The 25,766-nt window shown below is 38.7% G+C and overlaps 1 protein-coding gene across 1 annotated transcript in view; it reads right to left on the reverse strand.

Annotated features, from left to right (window-relative positions):
- Positions 1–2,297: 2,297 nt before the first annotated feature.
- The window catches only part of KLHL32 (kelch like family member 32), a 237,904-nt gene continuing 214,435 nt past the window's right edge, over positions 2,298–25,766 (reverse strand). The window contains exons 9-11 of the mRNA XM_061207178.1: positions 25,553–25,745; positions 23,405–23,499; positions 2,298–2,459 (exon numbers count right to left, since the gene is read on the reverse strand). Coding sequence (XP_061063161.1) covers positions 2,298–2,459; positions 23,405–23,499; positions 25,553–25,745 — 450 coding nt within the window. The remainder of the gene's footprint in view (positions 2,460–23,404; positions 23,500–25,552; positions 25,746–25,766) is intronic.

A 25,766-nucleotide genomic window follows, 5' to 3' on the forward strand; every position in this document is an offset into this window, starting at 1 on the left:
ACATTGTTTTCTAGAATTTTTCTTATTAGCTCTTATGATCAATAATTTGAGGGAAGGATCGAATTATAAGCGATCTGAGTTTTTTCTTTTTAGGGGAGGGGCGCTGTACTTTGGATGCTGTTCTTTGTCTATAATTGTAAGTGTTTCTGAAAACTATGTAAAACTTTTAAAAATTCTGACTTCAATTCTGTAATATTACTGAATAATACATTAAAGTTCACTGAGGAGAGGTTTGATAATATATACTGGTTTGTTTTAAATGAATAGTTAGAAGTCTACACAGAAATTAGAATAATCTCAGGCTGCCTTTCCATTTGTCATTCAAGCAAGTTCACTTTTCGACCTTCCCTTTCATTAATTGGGTAGAGAGTCTGGGTTTAAAAATAGATTGTTTTATGAGGTAAAACTGCTGGATGGAAAATCTGTGTGTCAAGTAGAAATTTTAGTAAATCTGAAATAATTCTTGTTTAGGTCCTTGTTGAAAAGATTTCTGAAACGCTGGAGTCCATTTTCCTGACATGGTAAGGCATTTTAAAAATTTAATTTAGATGGTTTATACCTTTTAAAGAGACTCTGTTTTCCTTCTAAATGTCAATTATCAATATCAATTTTCACTTTTCAGAACTGTACAAATACTCTTAAGGCTTTTTGTTTGTGTAAACAAAATCTGTTCTTTTAAAACTTTACCATTTTTTTCTTACCCCTAGTCTCCCCACCCCGGCCTTTAATCTAAATAGCCAAAAGTTTTATTTTTTTATATATATATATATTTTTTTTTAATTAATGTTTTAGGTATCTTATATAAAGTTAGTGAATTCTGTATTTAGGATAAAAAATATTTTTTTATTCACTTCTGATTACTAAAAGTGGTTACATGAATAAAATGACAATTTCCCATTAAGACAAGGATTGCTGAATGATTAAACTAAGGAAAAAAAGTAAAATCTTCCTTTTAATAAAGGTGATTTATCCTAACAAGATTAAGGAAAGGGGAAAAACTCATGTTATACTTGTTGAATTTATGTTCAAATACGATTATTGAGTTGTTTTATTTTTTATTTTTTGTTATAGACAAAGCAAATCCAAAAACCTAGCCTAAAAAAATTCTCATGCATTATTAAAAATGGTAGTAATAAAATATGTATTGGTGGTAGAGAAGAATCCCACAAGCGCTCAAGATTGACATAACCTTTAACAAAGTGGAAAAACTTATTAGAACTACTGATACTAGGTTCAAATTTATGTCAGAGCACTTTATGGTACCAAAATTAGTACAACTAATTTTTTTTGAGCTTTAAAATGTCATTTTTCACTAAATGAGCTTAGATGAAATGTTTGAGAGACTTATTATTTGAGGCAAGTGTTTGTACAAGTTTAGAAATCTTTGGCTTTAGTAAACTCCCTTTTTCATAATTAGCGTGTCTCTTTCACATGCTTTTCAGAATCATTTATCTCATAGCTTGTGTTCCAAGTTCTATCTAGTAATTTTTAAACTTCAAAAATAATCTTTTTCAGTTACAAGGTTCTAAAACAGTAAAATACCTTGTAATTTGAGTGACATTTTTTTTTCTTAGGCAAAGTACTTCAGAGCATTTGCCTAATCCTTACAACATTCTTCTGAATTAATATGGAAATCAATAATTGCCCTCCTTAAAAAGTGAGAAGACTGAAGCAATGTAAAGTTAAGCTCCTGGCCCAAGGTAACAAAGCAACCAAGGTGAAAAATCTGGGTATTCCATCTGCTGTTCTGGTGTACTTCTATTATTTGTATTACCTTGAATAAAATATGGCATTTAAAAATTTATGATGTCATAATGATGAGTCTCTACTTATACAGCAGGGCTGTATAATGTTAAATTTTTAAAAGAAAAATTACAATCCCAGGCTTAAGTAGTAAAGAGATTAAGTACTGACAATTTTTTTTTAAGATCATTGATGGCAGTACTTGTGAAATAAACTGCCTTACTAAGAGGGTAATGTCCTGGACAGCACTGATTAGACAAAGTGTACAAAGAATGCTTAAAAGATCCATGGACCATTAAGTTAGCACTAAGCTACACCACCATAAAAGTCATACATATTGTACTGTATATTGACACACACTGAGAAGCGTGACAAGCGTTTTCAATAATGTATATTTTAGAAAACTGTTCATTTTTTGCTAATGTTTATCTGAATAGAAGGTCTAGAAAACAAAACAAGGAAGCATTGAGCACTGAGTATTTTCATGCCCAGTATCCAAAAGTCAGGCCTTTTTCTTCCTCGTGTTCATGATGGTTGTTAAGAGCACTGGCTTTTCAGATGGTGCCAATCCTGTGATGAGGCACTTGAAGAGTTTGAAGGTTAGGGCATGTGAAATACGGAGCTGGGAGGAAGCATGCTGCTATTCCATTGGAAGCAAAAGGAAGTGTAGGCCCATAGAATACTTCTTCTTTGCCTTCTCTACTCACATCCAATACCTAACAAAAGAAGAGGAGAAACCTGTACGTTAAAGGTGGTTGTTCAAAATAAAGCTGGGTACACATAAAAGAAAGCCTGCAGTTAAATTCAGTTATGCCACCATGACTATACCTTACGCATTGCTATTTTTCTCAAGTATGGTACCAGGAATATGTATTAAGTTCCTGCAAAGTGCTATTCTACACATTTCTGTTTGTGTTTGTACATGTTTGTACATACATAGATATGTATGTTATGTTTGTATATACATAGATATATAATTTAATAATTTAATCTTCAGAACAGTGTTGAGGTGTAGGTAGCATTATCCTCCTTTAATAAAACTGCCTTAGACTGCTTAAGTAACTAGCCCAAACTAGTTAGTACGTGTTGTTTGTATGCTGGCTTACAAATCCTCACCTGTAAAGTGAAAACAACATTGACCTTGCAGCTTTGCTCTGGAAATTGGTGACATCCAGCTCAGTGTCTAGCACATAGAGTATTATAGCTTAGTAGCAGGTTCAAAAAAACCAGTTCAGTTGCTTCTGGAAATTCTTCTGCAGTTATTTCCCCATTAAGCTGGAGTTCCACCTCTTTCCATATATGGAAAGAATCTCTTTGTTAGTGTGTGCCTGCTGTCACCTCACTGATTCTGGTTTAATCTTACTACTAGGAAAATTCTTTCTTGAGGAAAGCTGGTCATTTCCTTTCTTGAGGAAGGCTGGTTTAATCTTACTACTAGGAAAATTCTTTCTTGAGGAAAGCTGGTCACGTCCTACGTGTCTAACCCATAATGTTCCTTCCAGCCTTCAATCATCTTAACCTCTTTTCATATGACCTTCCTCAACCTTCATTTTTTAAAATTAATTAATTTTTTATTGGAGTATAATTGCTTTACAATGTTGTGTTAGTTTCTGCTGTACACTGAGGCGAATCAGCTGTATGTATACATACATCCCCTCCCTCTTGGACCTCCCTCCCCCTGCATCCCACCCATCTAGGTCACCACAGAGCACCGATCTGAGCTACCTTTATTTAAAACCTTTCCTCCCTTGGGTTCTATGACCTTAAAAAAATAAGTTGGTCATTGACGCAGGCCACCTTTAGTACACTTCTTCCATCTCCATCCTAAATGTAGGTATGCCCCAATATTCCAACCACAGACCCCTTGGTACTCTTCTTCAATGATCTTGTCCACTCTCATGCCTTCATCTGTCACCTAAGTAGATAATTCTTTTTTTTAATTAATTAATTTATTTATTTATTTATTTTTGGCTGCGTTGGGTCTTCGTTGCTGCACGCAGCCTTCCTCTAGTTACGGCGAGCGGGGGCTACTCTTCGTTACGGTGCGCGGGCTTCTCATTGTGGTGGCTTATCTTGTTTGTTGCGGAGCACGGGCTCTAGGTGTGTGGGCTTCAGTAGTTGTGGCATGTGGGCTCAGTAGTTGTGGCATGTGGGTTCAGTAGTTGTGGCTCACGGGCTTTAGAGCGCAGGCTCAGTAGTTGTGGTGCATGGGCTTAGTTGCTCCACAGCATGTGGGAACAAACCTGTGTCCCCTGCATTGGCAGGCGGATTCTTAACCACTGAGCCACCAGGGAAGTCCCACTCTAAGTGGATAATTCTTAAGCCTTTAATGTAATAATGCATTATTTTAGATGAAAGAAGCCCTTGAGATTTGGGGATCGAAGCTCATAAAGGAGGAAATCACTAAAGCCTAGAATAAAATATCAAACCTTGTAGCTTTTTTTCCCAAATGGACATTTAGCCGTCCCATCCCATTTATTGAACAATATGCCCTGTCACTATTAATTTTAAATAGCTCTAGTATAAGCAACATATAAATTTTTCTTTGTTCTCTCTTTCATTGATTTATGTACCTTCCCACAGTACCACATTTAGTTATTTTGACTGGGTAGGGCATGTCTCCCCCATTCATTTTCAAGCATTTCTTGGTTATTCTTGTATTTTTCCTTTCCTGGAGAAACTTCAAGATCAATTTGACAAGTATTATTCCCCCACCCTGTGAGAAAAAGGAAAATTACAATCGGATTTTGACTAGTATTTCATTAAATAAGGAAGTAGAGGTCTTTCAACATTTACCTCAAATAAGATTATTGTTCAGGTTACAGAGAAGAAAATTGAGATACAAAGAATGTTCGATGACTTGCTCAGAATCACACAGCTAGTAAGTGGTGGTGGAGCCAGTACTTGGGCTCAAGGTTGCAACCCAAGAAAGAGCAAGGTTTTTATGCCATTCGTGATATCCCCTCCCCAACTGAACACATTTCTAGAACACAAAATATCAGTTGAGGTCACTGTCCAAACAGCTTGTCTGGTTCCCTGGGCCAACAGAGGCTGTGTATGTTAAGCAGATGTAATTTATTTAATCTGTAAGACGGGAAAGGAAGTGTTGGCAGTTTTTCTACAAAACACTCCCCTGTAAACTGGCAGAAAGAAGGCATTTGGGAGAAGGAGGTGCCAGCTTGGCAGCATATCCTCCAGCCAAAAAGAAGTAATCATAAACGAAGACCAGTGGAGGTGATCTGGCAACACAGACTAATCACTTGCACACTTAGGCAGCTGCTCCTTTACCTGCGGCTCGTCATCCACAGTGTCCAGATTAGTCAACCTCTGTGCCAGACGTTTGCTTACACACCCACTGAATAAAGAAGAGCACCTGACTTCCCTCAGGAATCTATTTTTTAATATTTTACATGGGTCAGTATTACTAACAAGTCCAAATCTCCATCTTTAAACAAGTATTAATTTAAGAGCACCTCAGCCTTTCTCTTATTTCGGTTGCCCTTGAAATGGATCAAATAGTCTGTGCTACATCAAGTAGTAGAAAAAAAATAGAACAGTATGCTTTCTCAACATTTGACATGCTTGTGGCTGAATCCTACAAATGACAGTTAAATAAGCTTTGATTAGAATCCAGAAGGGTCAGTCTAATGAGACAGGTTATTGGCTGGTATTTTCAAGAGCAAAGAAAATTACTTTAGTCCTTCTGGATGTTAACAGACCCATCTGTGAACTATTTAAGTGTGACCTTCATTAATCTTAGCCAGCAATGCACTTAGAATCCAAGAATACTATAGATTTGTGACTTATGAAAAATTTAAACTTTGATATTTTTAACATCTATACTATTTTCTCCACCACTCTGACCTGTAATTTTCTTTCTTTTTTTTTTTCCCCTCACAAATCACAACTCAGAATTTATTCAATGCTTTGGAGCTTAAAATATTTTTTTTAATTTTTATTTTATATTGGAGTTATAGTTGATTAACAATGTGTTAGTTTCAGGTGTACAGCAAAGTGATTCAGTTATACATATACATGTATCTATTATTTATCAAATTCTTTTCCCATTTAGGTTCTTACAGACTTGAGCAAAGTTCCCTGTGCTATACAGTAGGTCCTTGTTGGTTATCTGTTTTAAATGTAGCAGTGTGGACATGTCAGTCCTAAACTCCCAATCTATCCCTCCCCTCACCCTTCGCCCCTGGTGACCATAAGTTTGTACTCTGTCTGTGAGTCTGTTTTTGTTTTGTAAATAAGTTCATTTGTATCATTTTTTTTAGATTCCACATATAAGCGATATCATATGATATTTGTCTTTCTCTGACTTACTTCACTTAGTATGATAGTCTCCTGGTCCATCCATGTTGCTGCAAATGGCATTATTTCATTCTTTTTAATGGCTGAGTAATATTCCATTGTATATATGTACCACATCTTTATCCATTCAAGTGTCAATGAACATTTAGGTTGCTTCCATGTCTTGGCTATCGTAAACAGTGCTGCAGTGAACACTGGGGGCATGTATCCCTTCGAACCATGTTTTTCTCCAGATTTATGCCCAGGAGTGGGATTGCCAGATCACATGGCAGCTCTATTTTCAGTTTTTTTTTTTTTGTTTTTTTTTAATTTATTTATTTAGGCTATGGTGGGTCTTCGTTTCTGTGTGAGGGCTTTTCTCCAGTTGCGGCGAGCGGGGGCCACTCTTCATCGCGGTGCGCGGGCCTCTCACTGTCGCGGCCTCTCCCGTTGTGGAGCACAGGCTCCAGACGCGCAGGCTCAGCAGTTGTGGCTCACGGGCCTAGCCGCTCCGCGGCATGTGGGATCTTCCTGGACCGGGGCACGAACCCGTGTCCCCTGCATTGGCAGGCGGACTCTTAACCACTGCGCCACCAGGGAAGCCCTATTTTCAGTTTTTTAAGGAGCCGCCATACTGTTCTCCATAGTGCCTGTATCAATTTACATTCCCACCAACGGTGTAGGAGGGTTCCCTTTTCTCCACACCCTCTCCAGCATTTATTGTTTCTAGATTTTTTGATGATAGCCATTCTGACTGGTGGGAGGTAATATCTCAGTGTAGTTTTGACATACATTTCTCTAATAATACGTGATGTTAAGCATCTTTTCATGTGCCTCTTGGCCATCTGTATGTCTTCTTTGGAGAAATGTCTATTTAGGTCTTCTGCCCATTTTTTTGATTGGGTTGTTTGGTTTTTGATATTGAGCCACATGAGCTGTTTGTAAATTTTGGAGATTCATCCCTTGTTGGCCACATCATTTGCAAATATTTTCTCCCATTCTATGGGTTGTCTTTTCGTTTTGTTTACAGTTTCCTTTGCTGTGCAAAAGCTTTTGAGTTTAACTAGGTTCCATTTGTTTGTGTTTATTTCCATTACTCTAGGAGACGGATCAAAAAAGCTATTGCAGTGATTTATGTAGAAGAGTGTTCTGCCTATGTTTTCCTCTAATAAGAGTTTTATAGTCTCGAGTCTTACATTTAGGTCTTTAATCCATTTTGAGTTTATTTTTGTGTATGGTGTTAGAGAATATTATAATTTCATTTTTTTTTTTGCATGTAGCTGTCCAGTTTTCCCAGCACAATTTATTGAAGAGAATGTCCTTTCTCCATTGTATATTCTTGCCACCTTTATCATATATTAATTGACCATAGGTTCGTGGGTTTATTTCTGGGCTTTTTATCCTGTTCCATGGATCTCTATTTGTTTTTGTGCCACTACCATACTGTTTTGAACTGTAGCTTTGCAGTACAGTCTGAAGTCAGGGAACCTGATTCCTCCAGCTCCATTTTTCTTTCTCAAGATTGCTTTGGCTATTTGGGGTCTTTTGTGTCTCCACACAAATTTTAAGATTTTTTGTTCTAGTTCTGTGAAAAATACCATTGGTAATTTGATAGGGATTGCATTGAATCTGTAGATTGCCTTGGGTAGTACTGTCATTTTGACAATATTGATTGTTCCATTCCAAGAACATGGTATATCTTTTCATCTGTTTGTGTTATCTTTGATTTCTTTTATCAGGATCTTATAGTTTTTAGAGTGCAGGGCTATTGCCTCCTTAGGTAGCCTTATTCCTAGGTATTTTATTCTTTTTGGTGCTATGGTAAATGGATTGTTTTTTAAATTTCTCTTTCTGATCTTTCATTGTTAGTGTATAGGAATGCAAGCGATTTCTGTGTATTAATTTTGTATCCTGCAGCTTTACCCATTTCATTGATGAGCTCTAGTAGTTTTCTGGTAGCATCTTTAGATTTTCTATGTATAGTATCATGTCATCTGCAAACAGTGACAGCTTTACTTCTTTTCCAATTTGGATTCCTTTTATTTCTTTTTCTTCTCTGAATGCCATGGCTAGGATTTCCAAAACTATGTTGACTAATAGTGGCAAGAGTGGGCATCCTTGTCCTGTTCCTGATCTTAGAGGAAATGCTTTCAGCTTTTCACTGTTGAGTATGATGTTAGCTGTAGGTTGGTCAAATATGGCCTTTATTATGTTGAGGTATGTTCCCTCTGTGCCCACTTTCTAGAGAGTTTTTATCATAAATGTGTGTTGAATTTTGTCAAAAGCTTTTTCTGCATCTACTGAGATGATCATATGGTTTTTATTCAGTTCGTTGGTGTGCTGTATTACACTGATTTGCGTATATTGAAGAATCCTTGCATCCCTGGAATAAATTATGGTGTACATTTGATCATGGTGTATGATCCTTTTAATGTATTGTTTGATTTGCTAGTATTTTGTTGAGGATTTTTGCATCTATGTTCATCAGTGATATTGGCCTGTAATTTTCTATTTTTTGTGATAACTTTATCTGGTTTTGGTATCAGGGTGATGGTGGCCTCGTAGAATGAACTTGGGAGTGTTCCTTCCACTGTGATTTTTTGCAATAGTTTCAGAAGGATAGGTGTTAACTCCTCTCTAAATGTTTGGTAGAATTCGCCTGTGAAGCTATCTGGTCCTGGACTTCCATTTGTTGAGAGTTTTTAAATCACAGTTTCAATTGCAGTACTTTGGATTGGTCTGGTCATATTTTCTATTTCTTTCTGGTCTAGTTTTGGGAGGTTGTACGTTTCTAAGAGTTTGTCCATTTCTTCTAGGTTGTCTATTTTATTGGCATATAGCTACTTGTAGTAATCTCTTATGATCGTTTGTATTTCTGAGGTGCCCACTGTAACTTTTTCATTTCTAATTTTATTGATTTGAGCCCTGTCCCTCTTCTTCTTGATGAGTCTAGCTAAAGTTTTTCAACTTTATCTTTTCAAAAAACCAGCTTTTAGTTTCATTGATCTTCTCTATTGTTTTCTTCATCTCTATTTCATTTATTTCTGCTCTGATCTTTATGATTCTTTTCCTTCTACTAACCTTGGGTTTTGTTTTTCTTTCTCTAGTTGCTTTAGGTGTAAGACTAAGTTGTTTATTTGAGATTTTTTCTTGTATCTCTATAAACTTCCCTCTTAGAAGTGCTTTTGCTGTATCCCATAGGTTTTGCATCATCATGTTTTCATTTTCATTTGTCTCTAGGTATTTTTTTATTTCCTCTTTGATTTCTTCAGTGATCCATTGGTTGTTTAGTAGCATATTGTTTGCTTCCACATATTTGTGTTTTTCACAATTTTTTTTTTTCTTGTAGTTGATTTCTAATCTCATAGTGTTGTGTTCAGAGAAGATGCTTGATATGATTTCAATTTTCTTGAATTTACCAAGGCTCGTTTTCTGGCCCAGCATGTGCTCAATCCTGGAGAGTGTTCCATGTGCACTTGAGAAGAATGTGTACTCTGCTGCTTTTGGATGGAATGCTCTATAAATATCAGTTAAGTGCATCTGATCTAATGTCATTTAAACCTGTGTTTTCCTTATTGATTTTCTGTGTGGATGATCTGTCTATTGATGAAAGTGGGGTGTGAAAGTCTCCCAGTATTATTGTTGATTTCCCTTTTCATGGCTGTTAGTATTTGTCTTATAAATTGAGGTGCTCCTATGTTGGGTGCATATATATTTACAGTTGCTGTATCTTTTTCGGGCATTGATCCCTTCTTCATTATGTAGTGTCCTTCTTTGTCTCCTGTAACAATCTTTATCTTAAAGTTTATTTTGTGTGATATGAGTACTGCTACTCCAGCTTTCTTTTGAGTTGCATTTGCATGGAATACATTTTTGCATCCTGTTACTTTCAGTCTGTATGTGTCCCTAGATCTGAAGTAGGTCTCTTGTAGACATATATATATGGGTTTTGTTTTTGTATCCATTCAGTCAATCTGTGTCTTTTGGGTGGAGCATCTAATCCATTTACATTTATGGTAATCATCAATATGTATTTTTTTTTTATTTTATTTTTTTATACAACAGGTTCTTATTAGTTATCCATTTTATACATATTAGTGTATATATGTCAATCCCAATCTCCCAATTCATCACACTACCACCCCCACCCCCTGCCACTTTCCCCCCTTGGTGTCCATACGTTTGTTCTCTACATCTGTGTCTCAGTTTCTTCCCTGCAAACCGGTTCATCTGTACCATTTTTGTAGATTCCACATATATGCGTTAATATGTAATATTTGTTTTTCTCCTCCTGACTTACTTCACTCTGTATGACAGTCTCTAGATTCATCCACGTCTCTACAAATGACCCAATTTCGTTCCTTTTTATGGCGGAGTAATATTCCATTGTATATATGTACCACATCTTCTTTATCCATTCATCTGTCGATGGGCATTTAGGTTGCTTCCATGACCTGGCTATTGTAAACAGTGCTGCAGTGAACATTGGGGTGCATGTGTCTTTTTGAATTATGGTTTTTTCTGTGTATATGCCCAGTAGTGGGATTGCTGGGTCATATGGTACTTCTGTTTTTAGTTTTTTAAGGAACCTCCATACTGTTCTCCATAGTGGCTCTATCAATTTACATTCCCACCAACAGTGCAAGAGGTTTTCCTTTTCACCACACCCTCTCCAGCATTTGTTGTCTGTAGATTTTCTGATGATGCCCATTCTAACTGGTGTGAGGTAATACCTCATTGTAGTTTTTTTGTTGTTGTTGATTTTAAACTTTATAAGACATAATGGACAGAATAATTTCAAACATGTTCTCATTGTAGTTTTGATTTGCATTTCTCTAATAATTAGTGGTGTTGAGCAGCTTTTCATGTGCTTCTCGGCCATCTGTATGTCTTCTTTGGAGAAATGTCTATTTAGGTCTTCTGCCCATTTTTCAATCAGGCTATTTGTTTTTTTAATATTGAGCTGCATGAGCTGTTTATATATTTTGGAGATTAATCCTTTGTCAGTTTATTCGTTTGCAAATATTTTTTCCCATTCTGAGGGTTGTCTTTCCGTCTTGTTTGTAGTTTCTTTTGCTTTGCAAAAGCTTTTAAGTTTCATTAGGTCCCATTTGTTTATTTTTGTTTTTATTTCCATTACTCTAGGAGGTGGATCAAAAAAGATCTTGATGTGACTTATGTCAAAGAGTGTTCTTCATATGTTTTCCTCTAAGAGTTTTATAGTGTCCAGTTACATTTAGGCCTGTAATCCATTTTAAGTTTATTTTTTGTGTGTGGTGTTAGGGAGTGTTCTAATTTCATTCTTTTACATGTAGCTCTCCAGTTTTCCCAGACTGTCTTTTCTCTATTGTATATCCTTGCCTCCTTTGTCATAGATTAGTTGACCATAGGTGTGTGGGTTTATCTCTGGGCTTTCTATCCTGTTCCATTGATCTGTATTTCTGTTATTGTGACAGTACCATATTGTCTTGATTACTGTAGCTTTGTAGTATAGTCTGAAGTCAGGGAGTCTGATTCCTCCAGCTCCATTTTTTTCCCTCAAGACTGCTTTGGCTATTCGGGGTCCTTTGTGTCTCCATACAAATTTTCAGATTTTTTTCTTCAGTTCTGTAAAAAATGCCATTGCTAATTTGATAGGGATTGCACTGAATCTGTAGATTGCTTTGGGTAGTATAGTCATTTTCACAATATTGATTCTTCCAATCCAAGAACATGGTATATCTCTCCGTCTATTTGTGTCATTTTTGATTTCTTTCATCAGTGTCTTATAGTTTTCTGAGTACAGGTCTTCTACCTCCTTAGGAGGGTTTATTCCTAGGTATTTTATTCTTTTTGTTGAAATGGTGAATGGGATTGTTTCCTTAATTTCTCTTTCTGATCTTTCATCGTTAGTGTATAGGATGCAAGAGATTTCTGTGCATTAATTTTGTATGCTGCAACTTTACCAAATTCACTGATTAGCTCTAGTAGTTTTCTGGTGGCATCTTGAGGATTCTCTATGTATAGTATCATACCATCTGCAGAGAGTGACAGTTTTACTTCTTCTTTTCCAATTTGTATTCCTTTTATTTCTTTTTTTTCTCTGATGTGGCTAGGACTTCCAAAACTATGCTGAATAATAGTGGTGAGAGTGGACATCCTTGTCTCGTTCCTGATCTTAGAGGAAATGCTTTCAGTTTTTCACCATTGAGAATGATGTTTGCTGTGGGTTTGTCGTATATGGCCTTTATTATGTTGAGGTAGGTTCCCTCTATGCCCACTTGCTGGAGAGTTTTAATTATAAATGGGTGTTGAATTTTATCAAAAGCTTTTTCTGCATCTACTGAGATGATCATATGGTTTTTATTCTTCAGTTTGTTAAAATGGTGTATCACATTGATTGATTTGCATATATTGAAGAATCCTTGCATCCCTGGGATAAATCCCACTTGATCATGGTGTATGGTCCTTTTAATGTGTTGTTGGATTCTGCCACTCCCTTCTGGCTTGTAGAGTTTCTGCTGAGAAATCAGCTGTTAACCTTATGGGAGTTCCCTTGTATGTTATTTGTCGTTCTTCCCTTGCTGCTTTCAATAATTTGTCTTTAACTTTTGCCATTTGATTACTATGTGTCTCGGCATGTTTCTCCTTGGGTTTCTCCTGTATGGGACTCTCGGTGCTTCCTGGACTTAGGTGGCTATTTCCTTTCCCGTGTTAGGGAAGTTTTCGACTATAATCTCTTCAAATATTTTCTGGGGTCCTTTCTCTCTCTCTTCTCCTTCTGGGACCCCTATAATGTGAATGTTGGTGCATTTAATGTTGTCCCAGAGGTCTCTTAGGCTGTCTTCATTTCTTTTCATTCTTTTTTCTTTCTTCTGTTCCGCAGCAGTGAATTCCACCATTCTGTCTTCTAGGGCATTTATCCGTTCTTCTGCCTCAGTTATTCTGCTATTGATTCCTTCTAGTGTGTTTTTCATTTTAGTTATTGTATTGTTCATCTCTGTTTGTTTGTTCTTTAATTCTTCTAGGTCTTTGTTAAACATTTCTTGCATCTTCTCGATCTTTGCCTCCATTCTTCTTCCGAGGTTCTGGATCATCTTCACTATCAGTATTCTGAATTCTTTTTCTGGAAAGTTGCCTATCTCCACTTCATTTAGCTGTTTTTCTAGGGTTTTATCTTGTTCCTTCATCTGGTACATAGCTCTCTGCCTTTTCATCTTGTCTATCTTTCTTTGAATGTGGTTTTTGTTCTGCAGGCTGCAGGATGGTAGTTCTTCTTGCTTCTGCTGTCTGCCCTCTGGTGGATGAGGCTATCTAAGAGGCTTGTGCAAGTTTCCTGATGGGAGGGACTGGTGCTGGGTAGAGCTGGGTGTTGCTCTGGTGGGCAGAGCTCAGTAAAACTTTAATCCACTTGTCTGCTGATGGGTGGGGCTGGGTTCCCTCCCTGTTGGTTGGTTGGCCTGAGGCGACCCAACACTGGAGCCTACCTGGGCTCTTTGGTGGGGCTAATGGTGGACTCTGGGAGGGCTCATGCCAAGGAGTACTTCCAGAACTTCTGCTGCCAGTGTCCCTGTCCTTATGGTGAGACACAGCCACCCCCCACCTCTGCAGGAGACCCTCCAACACTAGCAGGTAGGTCTGGTTCAATCTCCTGTGGGGTCACTGCTCCTTCCCCTGGGTCCCAATGCACACACTACTTTGTGTGCGCCCTCCAAGAGTGGAGTCTTTGTTTCCCCCATTCCTGTCGAAGTCCTGCAATCAAATCCCGCTAGCCTTCAAAGTCTGATTCTCTAGCAATTCCTCCTCCCGTTGCCAGACACCCAGGTTGGGAAGCCTGACCTGGGACTCAAAACCTTCACTCCAGTGGGTGGACACTGTGGTATAAGTGTTCTCCAGTTTGTGAGTCACCCACCCAGCAGTTATGGGATTTGATTTTATTGTGATTGTGCCCCTCCTACAGTCTCATTGTGGCTTCCCCTTTGTCTTTGGATGTGGGGTATCTTTTTTGGTGAGTTCCAGTGTCTTCCTGTCGATGATTGTTCAGCAGTTAGTTGTGATTCCAGTGCTCTTGCAAGAGGCAGTGAGAGCACGTCCTTCTACTCCACCATCTTGAACCCTGTACAATATGTATGTTCTTACTGCCATTTTGTTAATTGTTTCGGATTTGTTTTTGTAGATGTTTTTTCTTCCCTTCCTCTTTTGTTTTCTTGTGATTTGATGACTAACTTTAGTGTTTTGTTTGGATTCCTTTTTCTTTTTTGTGTGTGTATCTATTGTAGATTTTCAGTTTGCAGTTACCATGAGGTTTTGATATAGCTATCTATATATAAACAAGATTGTTTTAAGTTGCTGGTCTTTTAATTTCAAATGGATATCCAATATCCTGCTTTTGTGCTCTCCTCTTCTCACAGTTGCTGGTTTTGATATCTTATTTGTGTGCAGATGATTTCCTACCTTTACTGTATGTTTGCCTTTACCAGTGAGCTTTCCCACTCGTAATTTTTTTGTTTCTAGTTGTGGCCTTTTCTTTTCCACCTAGAGAATTTCCTTTAGCATTGGTTACAAAGGTGGTCTGGTGGTGCTGAATTCTCTTAGCTTTTGCTTCTCTGTAAAGCTTTTGATTTCTCCATCGAATCTGAATGCGAGCTTTGCTGGGTAGAGTATTCTTGGTTGTAGGTTCTTCCCTTTCATCACTTTAAATATATGGTGCCACTCCTTCTGGCCTGCAGAGTTTCTGCAGAAATCAGCTGATAACCTTATGGGAGTTCCCTTGTATGTTATCCGTTGCTTTTTCCCTTGTTGCTTTTAATATTTTCTCTTTGTCTTCAATTTTTGTCAGTTTTATTACTGTGTGTCTCAGTGTGTTCATCCTTGGGTTTATCCTGCCTGCGACTCTCTGCACGTCCTAGGCTTGGGTGACTGTTTCCTTTCCCATGTTAGGGAAGCTGTCAGCTATTATTTCTTCAAATATTTTCTCAGGCCCTTTCTTTCCCTCTTCTCCTTCTGGGACCCCTATAATGTGAATGTTGGTGCATTTAATGTTGTCCCAGAGGTCTCTTAGACTGTCCTCATTTCTTTTCATTCTTATTTTCTTTATTCTGTTCTGTAGCAGTGATTTCCACCATTCTGTCTTCCAGCTCACTTATCCATTCTTCTGCCTCAGTTATTCTGTTATTGATTCCTTCTAGTGTATTTTTCATTTCAGTTATTGTATTGTTCATCTCTCTTTGTTTTTTCTTTAGTTCTAGGTCTCTGTTAAACATTTCTTGTATCTTCTCGATCTGTGCCTCCACTCTTTTTTCCGAGATCTTGGATCATCTTTACTATCATTACTCTGAATTCTTCTTCAGGTAGATTGCCTACCTCCACTTCACTTTGTTATTCTGGGGTTTTATCTTGTTCCTTTATCTGGGATATATTCCTCTGCTGTCTCATTTTGTCTAACTTTCTGTGATTGCAGTTACTGTTTTGCAGACTACATGTTTGTAGTTCTTGCTTCTGCTGTCTGCCCTCTGGTGGATGAGGCTAAGAGGCTTGTACAGGCTTCCTGGTGGCATGGACTGGTACCTGCCCACTCGTGGGTGGAGCTGGGTCTTGTCCCTCTGGTGGGATGGACCATGTCAGGGGGTGTGTTTATCAGCTACCTGTTCATTCAGGAAGACTTTAAGCGCCTCTCTGCTGATGTGTGGGTCTGTTTTCCCGCCCTGTTGGTTGTTTGGCCTGAGATATCTCAGCATTGGAACTACAGACTATTGGTTGGGGCCAGGTCTTGGTGAGAAAATGGAGGCCTCCAAGAGGGCTCACGGCAATGAGTACACCCCAGACTACCACTGCCAGTGACCTTGTCCCTGCAGTGAGTCAGCCGCCCCCTGCCTCTACAGGAGACCCTCCAATATAATACTAGCAGGTAAGTCTGCCACAGTCTCTCATGAGGTCACCACTTTTTCCCTGAGTCCTGACGTGCACAAGACCCTATGTGCGCCCTCCAAGAATGGAGTTTCTGTTTCCCCCAGTCCTGTGGAATCCCTGTGGTCAAACCCTGCTGGCCTTCAAAGCCACATTCTCTGGGGCCTCCTCCTCCCATTGCCAGACCCTCAGGCTGGGGAGGCCTGAGGTGGGACTCAGGACTTTCACTCCTACAGGAGAACTTCTGTGGCATAATTATTTTACACCCGGCATATATGGGATTGGATTTTATCGCAGTTGTGTCCCGCCTACAATCTAGTTGTGGATTCTTCTTTGTCTTTGGATGTAGGGTAACTTTTTAGGTAGGTTGCAGTGTTTTTTTTGTCAGTGGTTGTTCAGCGGTTACTTGTAATTTTGGTGTTTCCGTAAGAAGAGGTGCGCTCACGTCCTTCTACTCCACCATCTTGTCTCCTCTCTTTCCTGTAATTTTCATCCTGCTGATAGGTACTCAGGAATTTCTACTGTCTAATCAATATCTTCTCATAAACACTATTCCAGTCTCTCATCTTTCTTCTCTGTTGGATATCCTTCCAGCAAGTAGTAGAGAAATGGCTTGCTTTTGAACACGTAGCTAGTCTCTCCAACCATCAACATATTTTTAGTGAACCAAAATAAATAGTTCTGTAGTCACCAAAAAAACAAGTATTTGAGATTGTGCAACCATAGTTTAGAATGAATGGTAATGTAACCCATAACCAGTTGTGAATAACTAAAATGAGTCTCTTATCCATGAAGACTTTCATTCCAAGCATCTCAAGTAACAATCCACATGCTTATATGAACTTATTATCTATAAACAATAAAGGCTCTTAAAAGCCTTTTTCAAATTTATCTGTGCTTTGTGAGGCTACTGTGCCAGCCAAGGGAATAAACACAGCATTTGCAAAATTACTGATTGATTTGGTACTTCGAAATGACTACGGGAACACAGAACTGTTCATAATGCTAATTTTTTAAAAAAGCAAATATAGTAGAATATTATTTTACTGTCCAGTCTCAGAGATGAAATTTATTCCACTAACAAACACAGGCATTGATTAAAACATTTAAGAATCGCATCTTTTTTAGAATCACCGTAGTTTGAGGCTACTCTAGAATATCCTCAGTGGTTTAAGATATACACGTGTACCTCACCTCTTCATCTTTTGAGGACAGATTTGTTTGGGAACAACCAGAAGTCATGAGGCGTTAATTAGTGTATATGATTAGTGACCATTCCATCTTGATTTCTATTCCTTCATCTAATTGAACATTACAATTAGTAGAAATATACCCATAAGTATATTTAAAATTTGCATCTTTTTAATAAACCCAAACTTGCTTCTATTGAGTAAGTAGTCAAACGAAGAGTCCCAAACCACTTAAAAACCAGGGTCCCAGCATTACAGATCACTGCCTGTTGCTCAGTTCAATGTTCTACAGTTCTAAAAAGAACAAAATAAAAAGAAACCCCAAAGACAGTGATGACTGACAAATACATGCACAGATGAAAGACTGGAAGCCCTCCTTGAAAGAAAATAGTTTGCTCGTTTGTTGTTATCCGAAAGATAGGACCAAACTCTAGTACAAGGTAGACTTCAATTAACTAAAGACTCCCATAAAGAGTTTCAAGATTTTTCAAAGAACTAATTTGTGCCTTTGATAATTTTTTCTACTGTATTTTTGTTTCCTACTTCATTATTTTCTTATTGTTATTATTCTTTCTACTTTGAGGGTTTTTTTGTTCATGTTCTAACTTATTATGCTATATGTATCCCACATGCTTTGCTATGTATTGTTTTTATTATCTTTAAGTTCTGGGTATTTTTAAAACTTCCATTAGGACTTCTTTAACCCATGAGTTATTTAGCAAAATAGGAGTTTATTTAACTAACTTTTTAAGTTCTAACTTAATTGCATTGTAGTTAGAGATTATAGTCTACATACATAATACTTAATTTTTAAGTCTTCTTAGCCTTAACCCTAGTACATGATTGGTTTTTGTAAATGTCCCATATACACTTGAGGAAAATACATTCTGGAACACTCCCCAGGATATATGTTAGGCCACAAAACAAGTCTTAAATTTATTAAGATTGAAATCATATCACACATCCTTTCTGACCACAATGGTATGAAATTAGGAATCAGAAGAAGAAAACTGGAAAATTCACAAATATGTGAAGATTAAATAACATGTTACTGAACAATGGGTCAAAGAAGAAATCAAAAATCGGAAAATACCTTGAAGCAAATGAAAATGTAATATAACATACTAAAACTTATGGGATGCAGCAAAAGCTGTTGTAAGAGAGAAGATCATAGAGGTACCTAACGTTAAGAAAAAAAGTTCAAATAAATAACATTAAGAAAAAAAGTACAAATAAATAACCTAACTAACTTTACACTAGGAACTAGATAAAGAAGAACAAACTAAGCCCAAAAGTTAGTAGAGGAAGGAAACAACAAAGATCAGAGTGGAAATAAATGAAATAGAAACTATAAAAAGACAATAGAAAAGGTCAGTAAAGCTTAAAGCCACTTTTAAAAGATAAACAAAATAGGTAAACCTGTAGCTAGACTTACCAAGGAAAAAAGAGAGGACTCAAATAAATTAGAAGTTAAGTCAGAAAGAGAAAAACAACTATCGTATATTAATGTATATATGTGGAATCTAGAAAAATGGCACAGATGAACCAGTTTGCAAGGCAGAAATAGAGACATAGATGTAGAGAACAAATGTATGGACACCAAGAGGGGAAAGCGGGGGGTGGTGGTGGGATGAATTGGGAGATTGGGATTGACATATATACACTACTATGTATAAAATAGTTAACTAATAGGAACCCGCTGTATGGCACAGGGAACTCTACTCGCTGTACAGTAGAAACTAACATAACATTGTAAAACAACTATACCCCAATAAAAAAATAATAATAATAAAACTCCTAATCGAAGAAAATAAATAAATTAGAAATGAAAGAGGAGACATTAGAGTCAAAGGAACAACCCTGGATAATCCAGAAGCCAGGAAATAGAGACACATTAAAAATAATATTTCTAAGATTGATGTTGAAGAGTGTACTGCCTCTGGAGATTGGCCAAGATGGTACAGTAGAAAGACCCTAAGCTCACCTCCTCTCACAGGCACACCAAAATTATAACTATTTGCAGAACAACCACTGATGAAAAAGTCTGGAACCTACCAGAAAAGATCTTCTACAAACTAAAGATATAAAGAAGGTACCAAAACGAGATGGGTAAGAGAGGCGGAGTTGTGATTTAGTCAAGTCCCATACCCCCAGGTGGGCAACCCATAGTGGGGAGAGTAATTACAATTGCAGAGGTTCTTCCAAAGGAGTGAGGGGTCTGAGCCCCGTGTTGGATTTCCCAGCCCAGGGGTCCTGCACTGGGAAGATGAGCCCCCAGAGCATTTGGCTTTGAAGGCCAGCAGGGCTTACTTTCAGGAGTGCCAGAGTGCTGGAGGAAATAGAGACTTCACTCTTAAAGGGTGCACACGAAATCTTACACTCCTGGTCCCAGGGCAGAAGCAGTAATTTGAAAGAAGCCTCGGTCAGACCTACCTGCTGATCTTGGAGTGATCTCGCAGCTCACCCTGTGAACACAGACACTGGAGGCAGCCATTCTGGGGAGCTCATTCTACCTCACGGACACTGGTGCTGGCAAGCGCCACTTTTTAACCCTCCCTCTACGTTATTAGCCTCAGGACCCAGCCCTACCCTGGCCCGACAGACTAGGTACCAGTGCTGGGATGCCTCAGGCCAAGAAGCTAACTGAGCAGAGACAGCTCTACCCATTAGCAGAAGGGCTGCCTTAAAACTCCCTGAGCCCAGAGCTCCCCGGACATGGCTCTGCCTACCAGAGGGCTCAGGACACAGCCCTACAAACTAGTACACAGACATTAGATATGGGGCCCCTAGGGCCCTCCACCCAGAGATGCTGGGACACAGTGGGCAGCCCCAGAAATCCCTGGGCCCTTGCAACAGCCTCTGGTGAGCCTTCTCTAGTCTCAGGACCACTGTTATCCACCAAGGGGTAGACATCAACTGCAATACAACCGCAGCCCTGCAGCCTATGTAACTGGCCATTCCACCAGCAGGCCAGACCCTGCCCATTAGCAGGCCAAAACAAGCTTCAGGACAGCCCAGACCCTGCAACCAACTGTGTTAGGAACTAGCCACAGCCACCAGTGATTGGACAATAGCTCTGGGACCCCTGGGCCCTGCAACCAGTTCCCAGAACTCAGCTCTGCCCACCAGTAGGCCAGCATTAGGCCCAGGATGTGGCCTGTGGGCCATCATCCACCAGTGGGCAGGCAACAGCCCTGAGGTCTTCTGGACCCTGACTCCATCCTCCAGTGAGCCAGCAAAATCCTAGGGCTCCCTGGTTCTGCAACCAGCTGCCTCATGACCTGGCCCCACCAGCCAGCAGACAACAGCCTCGACACAAGGCAGGACCTAACAACTAACCAGACTGGGGGTCAACCAAGCCTACCATGCTGCCCACAGCAGTCAGCCTGTCACAAAAGAAGGACCCACGCAGCCCATATAGGGGCACCACTAGAGCATGTAGCTCTGGTGATGAGAGGGGTGTGTGCTGCCAAGATGCATAGGACATCTCCTACAAAAGGTCACTTACCCAAGGCTGGGAACTGTAACCAACCTACCAGACACAGAAAAATTTAAAAAGCAAGTTAGGCAAAATGAGGCAACAGAGGGACATACTCCAAATGAAGGAACAAGATAAAACCCCAGAAGAAGAATTAAGTGAAATGGATAGGCAATCTACCTGAGAAAGAGTTCAGGGTAGTGATTGTAAAGATGATCAAAGAACTTAGGAGAAGAATGAATGCACAAAGCAAGAAGTTAGGAGTTTTTAACAGAGTTAGAAACTATAAAGAACAACCAGAGATGAAGAATACAATAACTGAAATGAAAAATACACTAGAAGGAATCAACAGACTCTATGATACAGAGGAATGAATCAGTGAGCTGGAAGACAGAGTAGTGGAAATCACTGATGCTGAACAGAAAAAAGAATAAAAATAAATGAGGACAATTTAAGAGACCTCTGAGACACCATCAATTACACTAATACTTGCATTACAGGGGTCCCAGGAGAAGAGAGAAAGAAAGGGGCTGAGAACATATTTGAAGACATAATAGCTGAAAACTTCCCTAATCTGGGAAAGGAAACAGTCACCCAAATCCAGGAAGCACAGAGTCCCATACAGGATTAACCCAAAAAGGAACACCCCAAGATACACTGATTAAAATGGCAAAAATTAAAGATAAAGAATATTAAGAACAGCAAGGGAAAAGCAACAAGTTGTATACGAGGGAACTGTCATAAGGCTATAAGCTGACTTTTTAACAGAAACTCTGCAGACCAGAAGGGACTGGCACAGTATATTTAAAGTGATGAAAGGGAAAACCCTACAACCAAGAATACTCCACCCAGCAAGGCTCTCTTTCAGAATTAACAGAGAGATCAAAAGTTTTACAAACAAGCAAAAGCTAGCAGAGTTCAGCACCACCAAACCAGCTTTACAAGAAATGTTAAAGGAACTTCTCTTTTCTATTTCACTTAAAAGAAAAGGCCACAACTAGAAACATGAAAATTATGAATGGAAAAAGCTCATCATTAAATGTAAACAAACGGTTAAGGTAGGAAATCATCCACACAGAAAGCCAGTAGAAAAGTTAAAACACAAAAGTAGTAAAAATCATTTATATCCACAATAAGCAGTTAAGGGATACACAAAACAATTTGATATAAAACATGATGTCAAAAACAGTAATCATGAGGGGAATACAAATACAGGGTTGTTAAAATGCATTTGAAATTAAGAGATCAGCAACTTAAAACAACATATGTATGTTTTAAAACTATACACACACACGCACATATACATACACATACACAGATTGCTATATATAAACCTCATGGTAATCAAAAATCTCCAATAGGTACATAGAAAAAAAGAGAAAGGAATCCAAACATAACACTAAATATAGTCAAGTCACAAGAGAAAAAAGAAGGGGGAAAAAAGACCTACAAAAACAACCCCCCCAAAATTAACAAAATGGCAATAGGAACATACATATTGATAATTACTTTAAATGTAAATGCATTAAATGCTTCAATCAAAAGACACAGTGGTTGAATGGATACATAAACAAGACCTATATATATGCTGCCTACAAGAGACTCACTTCATATCTAAAGACACACATACACTGAAAGTGAGGGGATTGAGCAAGATGTTCCATACAAATGGAAATCAAAAGAAAGCCAGTGTAGCAATACTTATATCAGACAAAATAGTTTAAACAAAGACTGTTACAAGACACACAGAAGGGCATTACATAATGATCAAGAAGTCAATCCAAGTAGAAGATATAACACTTGTAAATATCTATGCACCCAAAATAGAAGCATCTAAATACATAAAGTGAATACTAACAGACATAAAGGGAGAAAACGACAGTAACACAATAATAGTAGGGTATTTTAACATGCCACTTACATCAGTGAACAGATCACCCAGACAGAAAATCAATAAAGAAACACTGGCCTTAAATGAAGCATCAAACCAGATGGACTTAATAGCTACATATAGGACATTACATCCAAAAGCAACAGAATACACATTCTTTCCAGTTGCACATGGAACGTTCTCCATGATAGATCACATGCTAGACCACAAAACAAGCCTTGGTAAATTTAAGAATAGTGGAATCATATCAAGCATCTTTTTATGACTACAACTCTACAAGAATAAAAATTAACTATAAGAAAAAACTGCAAAAAACACAACACATGGAGGCTAACCTACATGCTACTAAACAACCAGTGGATCACTGAAGAAATCAAAGAGGAAGTAAAAAAATACCCAGAGACAAATGAAAATGAAAACATGATAAATTAAAAACACCTATGGAACACAGTAAAAACAGTTCTAAGAAGGAAGCAATACAAGCTTCCAATCATAAACTACTACTACTCACTTCTGCCAGGAAAGAACAACACCTTCATAGGTGGCATTTGTTGAATGAATTGTAATACAGAAAATAAGAAAATGGAATAGAAAGGAGACATTTGTAAAGTTTTGCAGATGTGAAAGTACTATTACCAAGATTCCTAGATGTTTTGGTTTATAAGAAAGGAAAAAGCATTCCACTTTCCCCATTTCCAGTATAACATATATTTTCAAAGCTCATTGCCATCTTTATTTTCAACAGGGCTCCATCATTTATTAGCTAGCATCTTTAGGATGCAGGATGAAGTTTAGTGGCTGAACTTGCTGCACAAAGGAAGCTCAGTCTTCTTCCTACCTCTCTCCCTGCAATAGCAGCACTGCAAAAATAACCTCACTGAACCACTTGAACAAACTCCAAAAGGAACTTCAACCACTCACCTGGATGCAAGCCAGAGGCTCGTTCGTCCAAATCGAATATCCACCCACTAAATATATTCTCTCATTATGGACGGCAACTCCAGATTCATTTTGGCCTAAAGTAAAGAGAAGTGAACAAAAGAGGAAAAATAAATCCATTTCCTTGCATGTCTTCATTAACCCTTTTGCCACTGAGGTATACAATTTCCCTCTGTGGCACACTTGTATATTCCACAGGATTTCTGCCTCAACTAATCACTGTCTCCCAGTTCTCAGAGGGAAGAATTAACCACTCTCAGAGAATGAATCTGTGTTGGGTCAGAATCTGGCCATAACACTTAATAGCCAGCCAAGTTAGTAAATACAGCATTAAATACAGCAATAATAAGCCACATAGAACTAAGTTTTATACTATGTTGTATGCCATTAGTTTATATGGTATATTTTAGGAATGCAAAACACCTCTTGTACTACAAATGCTTTTAAGCAAGTGCTTACATTTGTAACGGCTGCAACCGCAAGAAGCCAATAAAACAGAGCCATGCCCCTAGTGTGCCCCAAATGAAGACAAATGACAGAAAAGATTGATAAAGTTACTACCCTTCTTTTCTTTACATACACAACAGTTTTTTTTTTGTTTTTTGTTTTTTGTTTTTTTTTTAAATTAATTTTGTAAGTGAAATAGGGAGCATTTTCTTTTTTCTAATTTTATTTATTTATTTTATTTATGGCTGAGTTGGGTCTTCGTTTCTGTGCGAGGGCTTTCTCTAGTTGTGGCAAGTGGGGGCCACTCTTCATCGCGGTGCGCGGGCCTCTCACTATCGCGGCCTCTCTTGTTGCGGAGCACAGGCTCCAGACGCGCAGGCTCAGTAATTGTGGCTCACGGGCCCAGTTGCTCTGCGGCATGTGGGATCTTCCCAGACCAGGGCTCGAACCCGTGTCCCCTGCATTGGCAGGCAGATTCTCAACCACTGCGCCACCAGGGAAGCCCCACATACACAACAGTTTTAAGACTATATTAAAGTTCCTGAGCTGGGACCAGCCTGGGTAGTCCCTAGATACTGACACACCAAAATGATGAAAGGTTCCTCCCCCACTTAAAAAAGACAGAATAACTCACTACTACATATTCTTCCCTGGAGGCCATCAGAGAGTGAGATCTCTGATGTCTCTTTTTATTGATGGGCTGACACAGGATTGACTCGGGTAATAAATAAGCTGGATCCTAAAGCAGACAGAATCACAGATCGAGGGACCAAGGGGCTAAGGTACCACTACAGCAAATTAGAGTTAAGTGCTTGTAGGTGGGCCTCAAAGATCATTTTCGCAAAAACAGGAGCTCAATACAAAGCATCTAAACCTCTCACACTGGTTATGCCCCCACTGTGGCCTCCGTAGCAGCAGCTGTGAGTGATTGAGTGCCCACTCAGCATATTAAAATGTCTTGAGGCAATAGTCCAGCCCACCCGTTTGAGTTTGTGATTTTCCTATTAGAGCAGCCTGGAAGGGATCTTAATCATGTAGGCCGAAAAGGGAGGACAAGTTTTCAACTTCATAAAAAAAAGTCAGGGGTAAGCTGTTCGCTGCTTTCATTTTATTCCCCTGTGGGATGAGTATGGTCCCTACCTAGTGCTACCCCATGGTAATGCTTGGGTGGGTGTGTGTGGCCAGAAGTGCTGCCAAACCCCCATGCACAGAACATCTCTAAAGTTTTGTCTTTAGGAGAATACAGGCAGAAACGATATTTGACACTGACAAACAATGAAGACCATTCTCCTGCACTCACAAGAAATAAGAGGACTAAAAGTAGTGAGAAGTAAAAAATAAATTGCTCTTGTAAAGAGTCATTACCTCTTTCAGCGCCTGTTTTCTCCTACTTATACCAATGTTCCTATGTGAATACTGATTGACAATAATGGACCTGACATGTCTCTCTTGGCAACGTGAAAACACACACAAAGGTAACACGGGCCCTGAGAAACCAGATGAACACCTGATTGAGTCCGATTTTGTGAGATAAACAATGCACACCTTTCTGGGTAATAAAAGCAAGTTGTTCTACCACCATGCACTTAATATTTACAGCTGCACTACAGATATCTAAGAAAACAAGTTTGGCAACTTCCTGAATCTCTGCTTTTCCTGATTTACTCAATCAAAGGTACTTGCCAGTCAACAGGTTAAAATTACAACGCGTCCACTGGTCAGCATCCATGTTGTAGGCATCTATATGCCGCACAAGGACCCGGTCGTTATTGTAGTCCAGGTCATTGCCTCCAAGAACATAAAGCTTCCTTTGAACAGCAGCCATGGAATGGTAGACCCGCCTCTGCAGCATGGGGCTGCGGTTTATCCACTTATTCTGAGACAAAAAAAAGAGGAA

Source organism: Eubalaena glacialis, chromosome 12 (genome assembly GCF_028564815.1).
Source record: "Eubalaena glacialis isolate mEubGla1 chromosome 12, mEubGla1.1.hap2.+ XY, whole genome shotgun sequence".
NCBI classification, from domain to species: domain Eukaryota; kingdom Metazoa; phylum Chordata; class Mammalia; order Artiodactyla; family Balaenidae; genus Eubalaena; species Eubalaena glacialis.